This window comes from Staurois parvus, unplaced genomic scaffold, assembly GCF_062004578.1.
Source record: "Staurois parvus isolate SC_StPar_1 unplaced genomic scaffold, SC_StPar_1.0 ptg001466l, whole genome shotgun sequence".
Lineage (NCBI taxonomy): Eukaryota > Metazoa > Chordata > Amphibia > Anura > Ranidae > Staurois > Staurois parvus.
The window spans coordinates 476960-492714 of NW_028319262.1; the positions used below are offsets into that span (position 1 = coordinate 476960).

General features: G+C 43.0%; 1 protein-coding gene across 1 annotated transcript in view; it reads right to left on the reverse strand.

Annotated features, from left to right (window-relative positions):
* Positions 1-15755, reverse strand: part of PTPN4 (protein tyrosine phosphatase non-receptor type 4) — a 209816-nt gene that overhangs the window by 164925 nt on the left and 29136 nt on the right. The window contains exon 2 of the mRNA XM_089662397.1: positions 1072-1226. Coding sequence (XP_089518523.1) covers positions 1072-1209 — 138 coding nt within the window. The 5' untranslated portion in view covers positions 1210-1226. The remainder of the gene's footprint in view (positions 1-1071; positions 1227-15755) is intronic.

A 15755-nucleotide genomic window follows, 5' to 3' on the forward strand; every position in this document is an offset into this window, starting at 1 on the left:
TCCCAGCTCTCTGCAGGTCATTCACTAGGTCCCCCCCTGTGGTCCTGGGATTTTTGCTCACCGTTCTTATGATCATTTTGACCCCACTGGGTGAGATCTTGCGTGGAGCCCCAGATCGAGGGAGATTATCAGTGGTCTTGTATGTCTTCCATTTTCTAATTATTGCTCCCACAGTGGATTTGTTCACACCAAGCTGCTTGCCTATTGCAGATTCAGTCTTCCCAGCCTGGTGCAGGTCTACAATTTTGTTTCTGGTGTCCTTCGACAGCTCTTTGGTCTTCACCATAGTGGAGTTTGGAGTGTGACTGTCTGAGGTTGTGGACAGGTGTCTTTTATACTGATAACAAGTTCAAACAGGTGCCATTGATACAGGTAATGAGTGCAGGACAGAGGAGCCTCTTAAAGAAGAAGGTCCAGGTCTGTGAGAGCCACAAATCTTGCTTGTTTGTAGGTGACCAAATACTTATTTTCCACCATAATTTGCAAATAAATTCTTTGCAAATCAGCCAATGTGATTGTCTGGATTTGTTTTCTCATTTTGTCTCTCATAGTTGAGGTCTACCTATGATGCCAATTACAGGCCTCTCTCATCTTAAGTGGGAGAACTTGCACAACAATTGGTGGCGGACTAAATAGTTTTTTGCCCCACTGTATATATATATATATATATATATATATATATATATATGAAAAATATATTTTTACACTTATTTAGCATATACTTATATGTTTTAAGATATATACACTTATATGTTATTTGGAAGATAATACACTATTATAGTTTATATTTTTTCGAGGTATCACGAGGTTCGGAATGGAGAATTGAACGTTGAACACACTGGATTGAGATATTTTTGGTGGGCTATTATTTATTTTATTTTATCTGGACATTATTTTGGACATTTATTATTTTATTTTATTTATTTAATTTATCTCTGGATATTATTTTTGTTTTATTCATTTATTTATGTATGTATATATGTATTATTTTTGGATTCTTCTATATGGGTGTTTGAGTATCAGTGAAAGAAAGGGCGGTGATATAGATTGGAGACACACACAGTTACTTACACTGACACGGAACGCTTGCACAGTGTTATCCAGCAGAAGGATATTACACACAACCTCTGTACTCTGCCTGTCTCGGGCCTGCTCCGACGCACGCACATTGTAGGTTTTGCCAGCAGGCAATCGGAAACGTGCGCTCATTACTGTCTGCGCAAAGTCTGGAAGATACAAGAAAGAGCGAGAGAGAGGATTAGATTGAAACATTGTAACTTCATACATTAAAAAAAAAAAAACAATAAAGAAACTAGATGAAGGTTACTGACAAAATTGAAAAAATGGCAAAAAAATAGGAAAAGACATTTCGGCAGGAGGAAGTGATCTTGTATGAAATGCAATTGTTTGGCCAACTTTTCTAAATAGTGAAGTGTACTTTACATCAGTGTTTCTCAACCTGTTTTCAGTCAAGGCACCCTTTAAAATTATGGGAAGTCCCGGGCCACCCTTTAAAATTATGGACAACCTTGAGGCACCCTTTAAAATTATGGACAACCTTGAGGCACCCTTTAAAATTATGGGAGGTCCCGGGGCACCCTTTAAAATTATCGACGGTCCTGAGGCACCCTTTAAAATTATGGGCGGTCCCCATATGTTCCAAACAGTTGTTTTGGCCACGCCTAATGTTTTTGCTATCTCTCTGATGGGTTTGTTTTTTTTTTCAGCCTAATGATGGCTTCACTGATAGTGACAGCTCTTTGGATCTCATCTTGAGAGTTGACAGCAACAGATTCCAAATGCAAATAGCACACTTGAAATGCACTCTGGACCTTTTATCTGCTCATTGTAATTGGGATAATGAGGGAATAACACACACCTGGCCACGGAACAGCTGAGAAGCCAATTGTCCCATTACTTTTGGTCCCTTAACAAGTGGGAGGCACATATGCAAACTGTTGTAATTCCTACACCGTTCACCTGATTTGGATGTAAATACCCTCAAATTAAAGCTGACAGTCTGCAGTTAAAGCACATCTTGTTCGTTTCATTTCAAATCCATTGTGGTGGTGTATAGAGCCAAAAATGTTAGAATTGTGTCGATGTCCCAATATTTATGGACCTGACTGTATATTAAATTTCTTTATATATATATATATATACTACATGGATCACTTCTTTACCTTTATGAGGAATTTGGAAAGTTGAAGGCTACTATATATATGGTGGATGGAAGCTTTGAAGTGACTGCTGTATACATCCTGCTATGCTTGATATTACTCCATGAGGGTTATTGCATGTAATCTCACTATATAGAGGTGGTCACGGAGTGTTCACTTCACTGATTTATGAATTAATTGATTTGTTGCACTTCATGTGGTTTTACTGATTTTTATTTAATATATATATTATTATTTTTTTTTTAATTTGAGTGTACATAATTTTTCACGTTGATTGGAGTGTACACAGAGCGATTTTTTATTGCATGATTCATGTGTCACTCACAGTTGAATCTGGTTATTTATATTTATTTAGCACATATTAAGTATATACATATTTGTCTATAGGTATATACATTTAAGTGAATTAAATTTGAAGGTACACTATTTTAGTTATATTTTCTCGAGGTATTATGTGGTCTGGAATGGAGAATTAAGTTGGACACACTGAATTAAAATATTTTGGAGGACCACCTATATTTGGAAATTTTGGACACTAATTTTTGGACACTTTATTTTGGACATTATATATATATATATATATATATATTATTTTTTTTTAATTTATTATATATTTTTACTTTATTTTCTTTACTGATTTAATTATTTTATTAATTCTTATTTATATTTATTGTTTGATATTTATGAGTCAAGGTTTTTTTTTGAGTTTCATAAAGAGAAAAGGTTGGAGTACCTAATGATGGGGCACTATTCCTCCCACTGATACCAATGATGGGGCATTATTCCTTCCACTGAGACCAACGATGGGGCACTATTCCTCCCCTGATACCAATGATGGGGCACTATTCCTCCCACTGACACCAATGATGGGGCACTATTCCTCCCACTGATACCAATAATGGGGCACTATTCCTCCCACTGATACCAATGATGGGGCACTATTCCTCCCACTGACACCAATGATGGGGCACTATTCCTCCCACTGATACCAATGATGGGGCACTATTCCTGCCACTGATACCAATGATGGGGCATTATTCCTCCCACTGATACCAATGATGGGGCACTATTCCTCCCACTGATACCAATGATGGGGCACTATTCCTGCCACTGATACCAATGATGGGACACTATTCCTCCCACTGATACCAATGGTGGGGCACTATTCCTCCCACTGATACCAATGGTGGGGCACTATTCCTCCCACTGATACCAATGATGGGGCACTATTCCTCCCACTGATACCAATGATGGGGTACTATTCCTCCCACCGACACCAATGATGGGGCACTATTCCTCCCACTGATACCAATGATGGGGCGCTATTCCTCCCACTGACACCAATGATTGGGCATTGTTTACTCCCACTGACACCAATAACGAGGCAGAGTTCCTCCTAATGACACCAATGATGGGGCCTAGTTTACTCTCATTAAAGCCAGGACACTTTCCACTCAAACTGGGCTCAGTCTGGCCCCCCTAAAGTGTGAAGGACAGTAAACTGGCCCTTTTTTAAGAACATTTGGAGACCCCCGCTGTAAACTATAGAGCCTGCGTTGTGCACCCCTATCCCTCGCAGTATACGGGGCCCTACAGTTACGTAACAGAAGCACGCACTTACATCAGAGTCTGCAGCATTCATTTTCTGCCGCCTTCAGAAGAACACGCAGCGGCTGTGCCCCCCCCCACCCTCTCACCATTATCGGATGGTTTCCTCTGCGGTTAGAAAGGATAAGAAGTGAAGTTGAAGTACTTCCTTAGTGAGAGGGAGATGGGATGTTTCCCTCAAGGAGGGGCAGGGTGCAGCCTTCTTATCAGCGCTAAATGTCAACAAGGTCCGCTATCACTTCCTGCAAAATGAGAGAGCCGGGGCCCCTGCGCTCTGCACACCCATGCCTGCCCTGACCCAGCCACACTTCTAGACAGGTCCTCTTCTAGGAAGGCTACATTGATCTAATGCAAGAATCTGAATTTTACATATGAAAGGTTCATGTCTGCCGCTTGTTGATTCTTACTAAAGATCACTAAGCTCGGGATCACATATATGCAGTGCGGTACATTGCATGTGATTCGCGCAGAAACCGCGCCGCATGAGCGTGCCAATCACATGCAATTTGTGTGCGGTGCGATCGGAGCCGTACATTTTATATGGCTCAAATCGCACCACACCCGCACCAAAAATGTGCAGGACCCTTTTTTGGGTCCGCACTAGAATCGGATCGCATGGGTATTCACACCTCTGTGATCCGATTCTGCACATTGCACCGCATTTTGTGGTGTTGCTATGGTGCGGAATTCGCACTGAAAACGCTGCAAATTCTGCACCGCATCAGTGTGAACCCGGGCTCAAGATGATTACTATTATTATTATACAGGATTTATATATTATTATTATACAGGATTTATATATTATTATTATACAGGATTTATATTATTATTATACAGGATTTATATATTATTATACAGGATTTATATATTATTATACAGGATTTATATTATTATTATTATTATAATTATTATTATTATACAGGATTTATATATTATTATTATTATAATTAATATTATTATACAGGATTTGTATTATTATTAATATTATTATTATTATTATTATTATTATTATTATTAATAATACAGGATTTATATATTATTATTATTATACAGGATTTATATTATTATTATTATACAGGATTTATATTATTATTATTATACAGGATTTATATTATTATACAGGATTTATATATTATTATACAGGATTTATATTATTATTATACAGGATTTATATATTATTATTATTATTATTATACAGGATTTATATTATTATTATACAGGATTTATATATTATTATTATTATTATTATACAGGATTTATATTATTATTATTATTATTATACAGGATTTATATATTATTATTCAGGATTTATATATTATTATACAGAATTTATATATTATTATTATTAATATACAGGATTTATATATTATTATTATTCAGGATTTATATATTATTATTATTCAGGATTTATATTATTATAATACACGATTTATATTATTATTATTATACAGGATTTATATATTACTATTATACAGGATTTATATATTATTATACAGGATTTATATATTATTATACAGGATTTATATTATTATTATACAGGATTTATATTATTATTATTATTATTATTATACAGGATTTATATATTATTATTATTCAGGATTTATATATTATTATACAGAATTTATATATTATTATTATTAATATACAGGATTTATATATTATTATTATTCAGGATTTATATATTATTATTATTCAGGATTTATATTATTATTATACAGGATTTATATATTATTATTATTATACAGGATTTATATATTATTATTTATTATACAGGATTTATATATTATTATTATTATTATACAGGATTTATATATTATTACTATACAGGATTTATATATTATTATTATACAGGATTTATATGTTATTATACAGGATTTATATATTATTATTATTATACAGGATTTATATATTATTATTATTATACAGGATTTATATGTTATTATTATTATTATTATTATACAGGATTTATATGTTATTATTATACAGGATTTATATGTTATTATTATTATTATACAGGATTTATATGTTATTATTATTATTATACAGGATTTATGGCACCAACAGTTTGCTCAGCGCTTTACAATATAACAGTAGACAATACAGCAACAGTACAGTTCAATACAAGAGGGTTAGGAGGGCCCTGATCCTCGGAGCTTACAATCTAGGAGGGAAGGGATTACTAGAGAAACTTTTTTTTTTTTTCTATCACAGAGGAAGAGGCACTTAAATCAGACATCACCCTAAAGTTAAATCCAATGTCCTCAGGCCCTCCCCCTCCCTCTCTTCAACCACTTGCCCTCCGGAAGGTTTTACCCCTTCATGATCGAGGCATTTTTTTTTTGCTATCCAGCACTGTGCTACTTTAACTGGGAATTGTGCAGTCGTGCAAAACACTTTCCCTCAAATGAAATTGATATCATTTTTCACACAAATAGAGCTTTCTTTTAGTGGTGTTTTATCATCACTGAGGTTTTCATTTTTTCTTATAAACAAAAAAAAAATACCAAATTTAAAAAACAAAACATGTTTTCCTTCGTTTCTGTTATAAAATGTAATCTTTCTTCATAAATTTAGGCCGAGATGTATTCTGCTACATTTCTTTGGTAAAAATAACCCAAATCAGTGTTTATTATTTAGTATGTAGGAAAGTTATAGAGTTCAGAAACTATGGGAGGAATATGTGAAAATTGATTAATTCTGATATACTGATGGCCGAATTAAGCCCTCTGAACCCGGAATTATCCCCATGTACCCGGAATTACACCACCTGTACCCAGAATTATACCCATTGTACCCGGAATTACACCCCCTGTACCCGGAATTATACACTCTGTGCCCGGAAATTACACCACCTGTACCTGGAATTATACCCCCTGTACCTGGAATTACACCACCTGTACCTGGAATTACACCCCCTGTACCTGGAATTACACCACCTGTACCTAGAATTATACCTTCTGTGCCCGGAAATATACCCACTGTGCCTGGAATTATACCCCCTGTACCCGGAATTACACCCCCTGTACCTGGAATTACACCCCCTGTACCTGGAATTATACCCTCTGTACCCGGAATTACACCCCCTGTAAATGGAATTATACCCTCTGTACCCGGAATTACACCCCCTGTACCCGGAATTAGACCCCCTGTACCTGGAATTATACCCTCTGTACCCGGAATTACACCCCCTGTAACTGGAATTATACCCTCTGTACCCGGAATTACACCCCCTGTAACTGGAATTATACCCTCTGTACCCGGAATTACACCCCCTGTACCTGGAATTACACATCCTGTACCCGGAATTACACCCCCTGTACCTGGAATTACACCCCCTGTACCTGGAATTATACCCCCTGTACCCAGAATTACACTCCCCAGTACCCGGATTTATCCCCCCTGCACCTGGAATTATACCCCCTGTACCCGGATTTATCCCCCCTGCACCTGGAATTATTTCCCTTTATTCAGAATTATACCCCCTGTATCTGGAATTATCCCCCCCTGCACCTATGATTATAACCCCCCCCGCACCCGGAATTATACCCCATGTACCTGGAATTACACCACCTGTACCCGGAATTATACCCTCTGTACCCAGAGTTACATCCCCTGTACCCGGAATTACACCCCCTGTACCTGGAATTTTACCCCCTGTACCTGGAATTACACCCCCTGTACCTGGAATTACACCCCCTGTACCCGGAATTACAGCCCCTGTACCTGGAATTACAGCCCCTGTACCTGGAATTACAGCCCCTGTACCCGGAATTACACCCCCTGTACCCGGAATTACACCCCCTGTACCCGGAATTACAGCCCCTGTACCCGGAATTATACCCTTTGTACCCGGAATTACAGCCACTGTACCTGGAATTATACCCTCTGTACCCGGAATTACAACCCCTGTACCTGGAATTACACCCCTGTACATGGAATTATACTACCTGTACCTGGCATTATACCCCCTGTACCCGGAACTATAGTCCCCCGTAACTAGAATTATACCCTCTGTACCTGGAATTATCCCCCCCTGTACATATAATTATCACCCCCCTGCACCTGGAATTATACCCCCTGTACTCAGAATTTTAACCTCTGTACCCAGAATTATACCCCCTGCACCTAGAATTATACCCCCTGGCCCCAAAATAATACCCCTTGTACCCAGAATCATACCCCTGCTGCTTTTAAGTGAATGGGGCTCCTCAGCAATGCGTTTGGTTGCGGCCCACTAGTGCGGGTTTCAAGCGACCCACCTTGCCGCCTATCACCGCTAGTGTGAACAAGGTGTTAGAGAATGGAAATGTCATTGTGCCGAGCTCCTCTAACAGCGGCATGCGCTTTGTGGGAAGTGTGGATTTCTCGACAGGCCCTCTTGAATCCCCCCTACACTACTCTTCTTAGCACCAAAAGACACCCAGCTGCCCGATGGCGAAAAGACGGCGTGCGTACAATGACAGGGACGGCGTGATCATCCAGCGCTCCCAGCCCAGCGCCTCCCCTCTAAAAGCTGTGCCGCAAAACAGATTCCTCTGTATGCAAACAGTGCGAGTGTTCAGCTTCACACAGACCGCGGCCGGCGTGGGCTGCAAATAAAAACAGTGGGTGGCTTGATAAAACATTAATGAGCCTTGGGGTTGACACAGTTCCCCCGGATCGGCTGGATGGCGATTCGCTGAGAAGACACAGAGGCTGGGATGGGAGCGCGCTGAAGGCGATGACGCGGAGCTGAGGCTCATTTAAAAAAAAAAAAAAAACTACAGAGATCTTCGGACACCATGAAGACCCGGGAGTCGCTATTGTTCTCCCTGCTTTATATATATTGGTTCAAATCCCAGCCACCTGCCTGGAGTTTGCATGTTCTCCCTGTGTGGGTTTCCTCCGGGTACTCCGGTTTCCTGCCGCATTCCAAAGACATGCTGGTAGGTGAATTGGCTCCTATCTAAATTGTCCCTAGTATGTGTATGTATGAATGTGAGTTAGGGACCTTAGATTGTACGCCCCTTGAGGGTTAGGGACCTTAGATTGTACGCCCCTTGAGTGTTGGGGTCCTTAGATTGTACGCCCCTTGAGGGTTAGGGACCTTAGATTGTACGCCCCTTGAGGGTTAGGGACCTTAGATTGTACGCCCCTTGAGGGTTAGGGACCTTAGATTGTACGCCCCTTGAGGGTTAGGGACCTTAGATTGTACGCCCCTTGAGGGTTGGGGTCCTTAGATTGTACGCCCCTTGAGGGTTAGGGACCTTAGATTGTACGCCCCTTGAGGGTTAGGGACCTTAGATTGTACGCCCCTTGAGAGTTAGGGACCTTAAATTGTACGCCCCTTGAGGGTTAGGGACCTTAGATTGTACACCCCTTGAGGGTTAGGGACCTTAGATTGTACGCCCCTTGAGGGTTAGGGACCTTAGATTGTACGCCCCTTGAGGGTTAGGGACCTTAGATTGTACGCTCCTTGAGGGTTAGGGACCTTAGATTGTACGCCCCTTGAGGGTTGGGGTCCTTAGATTGTACGCCCCTTGAGGGTTAGGGACCTTAGATTGTACGCCCCTTGAGGGTTGGGGTCCTTAGATTGTACGCCCCTTGAGGGTTAGGGACCTTAGATTGTACGCCCCTTGAGGGTTAGGGACCTTAGATTGTACGCCCCTTGAGGGTTAGGGACCTTAGATTGTACCCCCCTTGAGGGTTAGGGACCTTAGATTGTACGCCCCTTGAGGGTTAGGGACTGATGTGAATGTACAATATATATATATATGTGCTGCGTAAATTGATGGCGCTATATAAGTACCTGAAATAAATAAATAAATAAAATAAATAATAACCCCAGCGGCAGCGGCGCAGTACAAAGTGAGGAGGCAGAGGGGCTGAGACGACTACAATACGCTCAGACTTGTGAAAGGAATGGCAACACTTTCCAATACAGCTTAGTAGTCATGTCTGGGTTCACACGGGCGATCAATTCCGCCAATTTAGCGCGCAACTCAATGAGCGCAGAGGACCGTTAGGGCTTCTAATGAATGAACAAGGGTCCAACAATAGCATTCAGTCCCATAGGCAACATAACTCAACAAAAGCCCCATGCCAAACCAACCACCTGTGTACCAACCTAACTACCTGTGTACTAACCTCTACCACCCCGCAATCATTTCCAGGCCATTTTTCAACGCTGTGATCGTTTGACTGACAATAACTGGGTCATACAGAGCTGGACCCGCGGGAATTTTATACCATTTTTGAGATAAATATGGTTTTGCTTAAAAAAAAAAAATTCTCCTACTGTCATTGGTGGTCAGTAGCACTTTAGAGCGGAGCTCCACCCAAAAGGGGAAGTTCCGCTTTAACCACTTCAAGTCCGTTTCACCCCCTTCCTGTCCAGGCCAATTTTCAGCTTTCAGCGCTATCACAGTTTGAATGGCAATTGCGCGGCCATGCAACACTGTACCCATATGAATTTTTTAGCTTTTTTTTTTAGACAGATAAAACTGTATTTTGGTGGTATTTATTCACCGCTGGGATTTTTATTTTTTTTGCTATGTAAATGAAAATGTTCAAAAATTTTGAAAAAAAGTGGTATATATTGTGTTTTTTTTTTTTTAATATTAATTTTTAAAAACCGTCCATTTTGGTTTCGGTATTCAGCTAAGTGCATCCTGAATTTTCGGTTTCGGCACCAGAATTTTGATTTCAGTGCACCACTAGTTACTACTGAGCAGGGGATCAGCAAAGCTGGGGGGGGTATCAACAGAGCTGGGGGTTACTACTGAGCTGGGGATCTGCTGAACAGGGATACTAATAAGCTGGGGATCTGCTGAACTGGGGTACTAATGAGCTGGGGATCTGCTGAACTGGGGTACTAATGAGCTGGGGATCTGCTGAACAGGGGTACTAATGAGCTGGGGATCTGCTGAACCGGGGGTAAAAATGAGCTGGGGATCTGCTGAACAGGGGTAAAAATGAGCTGGGGATCTGCTGAACAGGGGTACAAATGAGCTGGGAATCTGCTGAACAGGGTTACTAATGAGCTGGGAATCTGCTGAACAGGGTTACTAATGAGCTGGGGATCTGCTGAGAACATGGATACAAATGAGCTGGGGATCTGGTGAACATGCTTACTAATGAGCTGGGCATCTGCTGAACAGGGGTACTAATGAGCTGAGGATCTGCTGAACAGGGGTACTAATAAGCTGGGGATCTGCTGAACGGGGGTACAAATGAGCTGGGGATCTGCTGAACAGGGTTACTAATGAGCTGGGGATCTGCTGAACAGGGGTACTAATGAGCTGGGGATCTGCTGAGAACATGGTTACAAATGAGCTGGGGATCTGGTGAACATGCTTACTAATGAGCTGGGGATCTGCTGAACAGGGTACTAATGAGCTGGGGATCTGCTGAACATGGTTACTAATGAGCTGAGGATCTGCTGAACAGGGGTACTAATAAGCTGGGGATCTGCTGAACGGGGGTACAAATGAGCTGGGGATCTGCTGAACAGGGGTACTAATGAGCTGGGGATCTGCTGAACAGGGGTACTAATGAGCTGGGGATCTGCTGAACAGGGGTACTAATGAGCTGGGGATCTGCTGAACAGGGGTACTAATGAGCTGGGGATCTGCTGAACAAGAGTACTAATGAGCTGGGGATCTGCTGAACAGGGGTACTAATGAGCTGGGGATCTGCTGAACAGGGGTACTAATGAGCTGGGGATCTGCTGAACGATGGTACTAATGAGCTGGGGATCTGCTGAACGATGGTACTAATGAGCTGGGGATCTGCTGAACGATGGTACTAATGAGCTGGGGATCTGCTGAACGATGGTACTAATGAGCTGGGGATCTGCTGAACAGGGGTACTAATGAGCACACAGACATTTGCCAAGCTTCAAAAAAAAAAAAAAGAAAAAGAAGATCACAAGACAGAAAAAAATCATGTTTAGTTCTACCAAAGCTCACTGCAATGACGACTCCCTCCTATCGCAATCCTCATCCATTATATTCCTCGCGGTTCAATGAACGCGAATCGGTGAACACATACAAAGTACAACATACAACTAAAAAGGGCACCAAAGACAAGAACGTCCCTGTTCTCCTACATGGCCTCCTTCCCTCCTGTCACCCCGGACTACATAAAACCAGAGGGGACGGCGAGAAGGAAGATTCCGGCGTAAGCGTCTCGTCTCCACAAAGCCGCGCTCATCCGATGTGACACGACACCAGAAAACGCTTTAAAAGCCGCCTCCTCTCCCCCCTCAATGTGACAAGACGCAGCCGCCGGTGACATTAGGCAGAAAGAAGGCGTTCGGAGCTCCGCCGACGAGACGGGCTGCTGTAATTGTTACCCGACTCAAAATTTCCGCTTCCCTCCAAGAGCAGACTGGAAATAGATCGCCGATTCCAAGTCCGGAGATGTGCTGGCTGCATCCGTTCTCCCGTCCTAGGGTGACAACTCTCGCTCGGCGTATTGTAACAGTTGTCACCCTAAGACAAGACTACAGATCACCTCCCCCTTCTTCTCCATAACACAAGGGGGGGGGGGTTTGAAGTCCACAGAGATAGCTGGGAACAATGTAACCGATAAGTTCACAGCGCAGGAAGTGCTAGCGAGATTTCTGGCGGGATCAACAGGTATTTTTTTTTTTTTGCTTTTATATCAAAACACTTTTAGTGGTATATTCATTGGGTCCCCCCAGCCCCAGAGAGGGATCTGGACCACCCAGGGTGAGGTAAGATCTAAGGGTAATCATGTGACCACTGTCACGGTCACATGATCAGGAGCCAGGCCCGCCGGTTACCAATCATTAGCAGGGAAGGCAAAAATGATCTGAATCTTGTCCGGCAAGTCTGCATGGCTCTCTTTCCTTTTTTTCACCTGGTGATCCAGCCAGTAAACATGTTATTTTTCAACAGAGCAAGCTATCCTGCAGATGTAGCAGTTAGAGGGATGAAACAAGCCATTTACCACTTTCACGGGTGCTTACAATGATCAGCTTTTATTCACGTAAAACCTTTAGCCCTCATGCACACGGGACGTTCTTACAGCGGCTGTTTTTGGCTTTTGATGTTTTTGTCTACAGAGAGTAAACCCCCCAACATGTTATCCTGTGTGTCCATCCCCGGCGTGTTATCCTGTGTGTCCATCCCCGGCGTGTTCTCCTGTGTGTCCATCCCCGGCGTGTTATCCTATGTGTCCATCCCCGGCGTGTTATCCTACGTGTCCATCCCCGGCGTGTTATCCTATGTGTCCATCCCCGGCGTGTTATCCTACGTGTCCATCCCCGGCGTGTTATCCTACGTGTCCATCCCCGGCGCGTTATACTGGCGTTTTTGTTAAAAACAAAAAGCTAAAAAACGCGAAATAAATTGAACGTGGAAAAATGCCGCAAAATGCTAATGGAAAAAAGAGGAAGAAGAAGAAGAGGAGGGGGAAGAAGAAGAGGAAGTGGAGGAGGAAGAAGAGGAAGAAGAAGAAGAGGAGGGGGAAGAAGAAGAGGAAGTGGAGGAGGAAGAAGAGGAAGAAGAAGAAGAGGAGGGGGAAGAAGAAGAGGAAGAAGAAGAAGAGGAGGGGGAAGAAGAGGAAGAAGTGGAGGAGGAAGAAGAGGAAGAAGAAGAAGAGGAGGGGGAAGAAGAGGAGGAAGAGGAGGGGGAAGAAGAGGAAGAAGAAGAAGAGGAGGGGGAAGAAGAAGAGGAAGTGGAGGAGGAAGAGGAAGAAGAAGAAGAGGAGGGGGAAGAAGAAGAGGAAGTGGAGGAGGAGGAGGAAGAGGAAGAAGAGGAGGGGGAAGAAGAAGAGGAGGGGGAAGAAGAAGAGGAAGTGGAGGAGGAAGGAGAAGCAGAAGAAGAAGAAGAAGAGGAAGAGGAGGAGGAGGAAGAAGAAGAATAAGAAGAGGAAGAGGAGGAAGAAGAGGAAGGAGGAGGGAGGAAGAAGAGGAAGGAGGAGGGAGGAAGAAGAGGAAGGAGGAGGGAGGAAGAAGAGGAAGGAGGAGGGAGGAAGAAGAGGAAGGAGGAGGAAGAAGAGGAAGGAGGAGGAAGAAGAGGGAGGAGGAAGAGGAGGAAGAAGAAAGAAGGAGGAGGGAGGAGGAGGAAGAAGAAAGAAGGAGGAGGAGGAGGAAGAAGAAAGAAGGAGGAGGAGGAAGAAGGAGAAGGAGGAGGAGGAAGAAGGAGAAGGAGGAGGAGGAAGAAGGAGGAGGAAGAAGAGGAAGGAGTAGGAGGAGGAAGAAGAGGAAGGAGGAGGAGGAGGAGGAAGAAGGAGGAGGAAGAAGAGGAAGGAGGAGGAGGAAGAGGAAGGAGGAGGTGTGAGTAGCAGGAGAAGAAGAAGAAGGAGGAGGAGGAAGAAGGGAGGAGGAAGAAGAAGAAGGAGGAGGAGGAAGAGGAAGAAGAAGGAGGGAAGAGAAGAAGGAGGAGGAGGTAGAAGAAGGAGAAAGAAGAGGAGGAGGAGGAAGAGGAGGAGGAGGAGGAGGAAGAAGAGGAAGAAAATGTGTTTTTATTCTGATGGATACATTGTTGCAACCGCAAGACTTTTTCATATAAAATCTAATAGCGGACTGGACTTCTTCTCCTTCCTATGTATTGCTGTCACATTGTACGGTGCGCTCCCCTGTCTCTGCCAGGGACAGAAGTTATGGGGTTAATGCCGGCCATAGACGGTGGTAACGTCAGCCAATCGAAAGACCGATATTTCGTTTTGTTTTTTTAAAAATCGTCCGATGTTCGACCCGTCTATGGCCTGCTTTACACAGGAACAATCAGTCACCTGCTGGGAAGCACTCAGTCTACACTGATGGTCAATGGGGGTCCAAGATGACCTGCTGAGAATTGTATGGTCCGATTCTGGTGTCGTGGCCCACCGGGTCTGACAATGGACGATGCAGCCATGCTCAGTTATACAAGAATTCCTGGGGATATTCCAGTGACAGGTGCCCTTTACACCTACTATGGGAAGGACACATCCAGGAACGCGGTGACACCCCCAGCAGATGTTCACACCCAGCCGAGGTGACATGTAGTCAGAAAATCCTCAATGAGAGAAGGGATGCAACACGCAGATTCATGTGAAAACAAGGGATGACATTTGTCACAGCGCCAGGCCTGGAAGCCGGGGTGGAGATGAAGCCCCCCCTCCTGCGCTGCGAGGAGTATAAAGACATCCTTTGTGCACTCGGAATTATGCGGGCTGCGTGTTACGGGTGGTCACTGAAAACGTTTACATTAATTACACAGAGATAACAACTGCCATAAGAGCGTCCTGTGAACGTACTACAGGAGATGGTCAGAGACTGCAGATATACTACAGGAGATGGTCAGAGACTGCAGATACACTACAGGAGAGGGTCAGAGACTGCAGATACACTACAGGAGAGGGTCAGAGACTGCAGATATACTACAGGAGATGATCAGAGACTGCAGATATATACTACAGGAGATGGTCAGAGACTGCAGATACACTACAGGAGATGATCAGAGACTGCAGATATGCTTCAGGAGATGGTCAGAGACTGCAGACATACTACAGGAGATGGTCAGATATACTACAGGAGATGGTCATAGACGAAGGACTTAGTACAAGAGATGGTCAGAGGCTGAAAATATACTACAGGAGATGGTCAGATATACTACAGGAGATTGTCAGAGACTGCAGATATACTACAGGAGAGGGTCAGAGACTGCAGATATACTACAGGAGAGGGTCAGAGACTGCATATATATTACAGGAGAGGGTCAGAGACTGCAGATATATACTACAGGAGATGGTCAGAGACTGCAGATATACTACAGGAGAGGGTCAGAGACTGCAGATATATTACAGGAGAGGGTCAGAGACTGCATATATATTACAGGAGAGGGTCAGAGACTGCAGATATATACTACAGGAGATGGTCAGAGACTGCAGATATACTACAGAAGATGGTCAGAGACTGCAGATATACTACAGGAGATGGTCAGAGACTGCAGACATACTACAGGAGAGGGTCAGAGA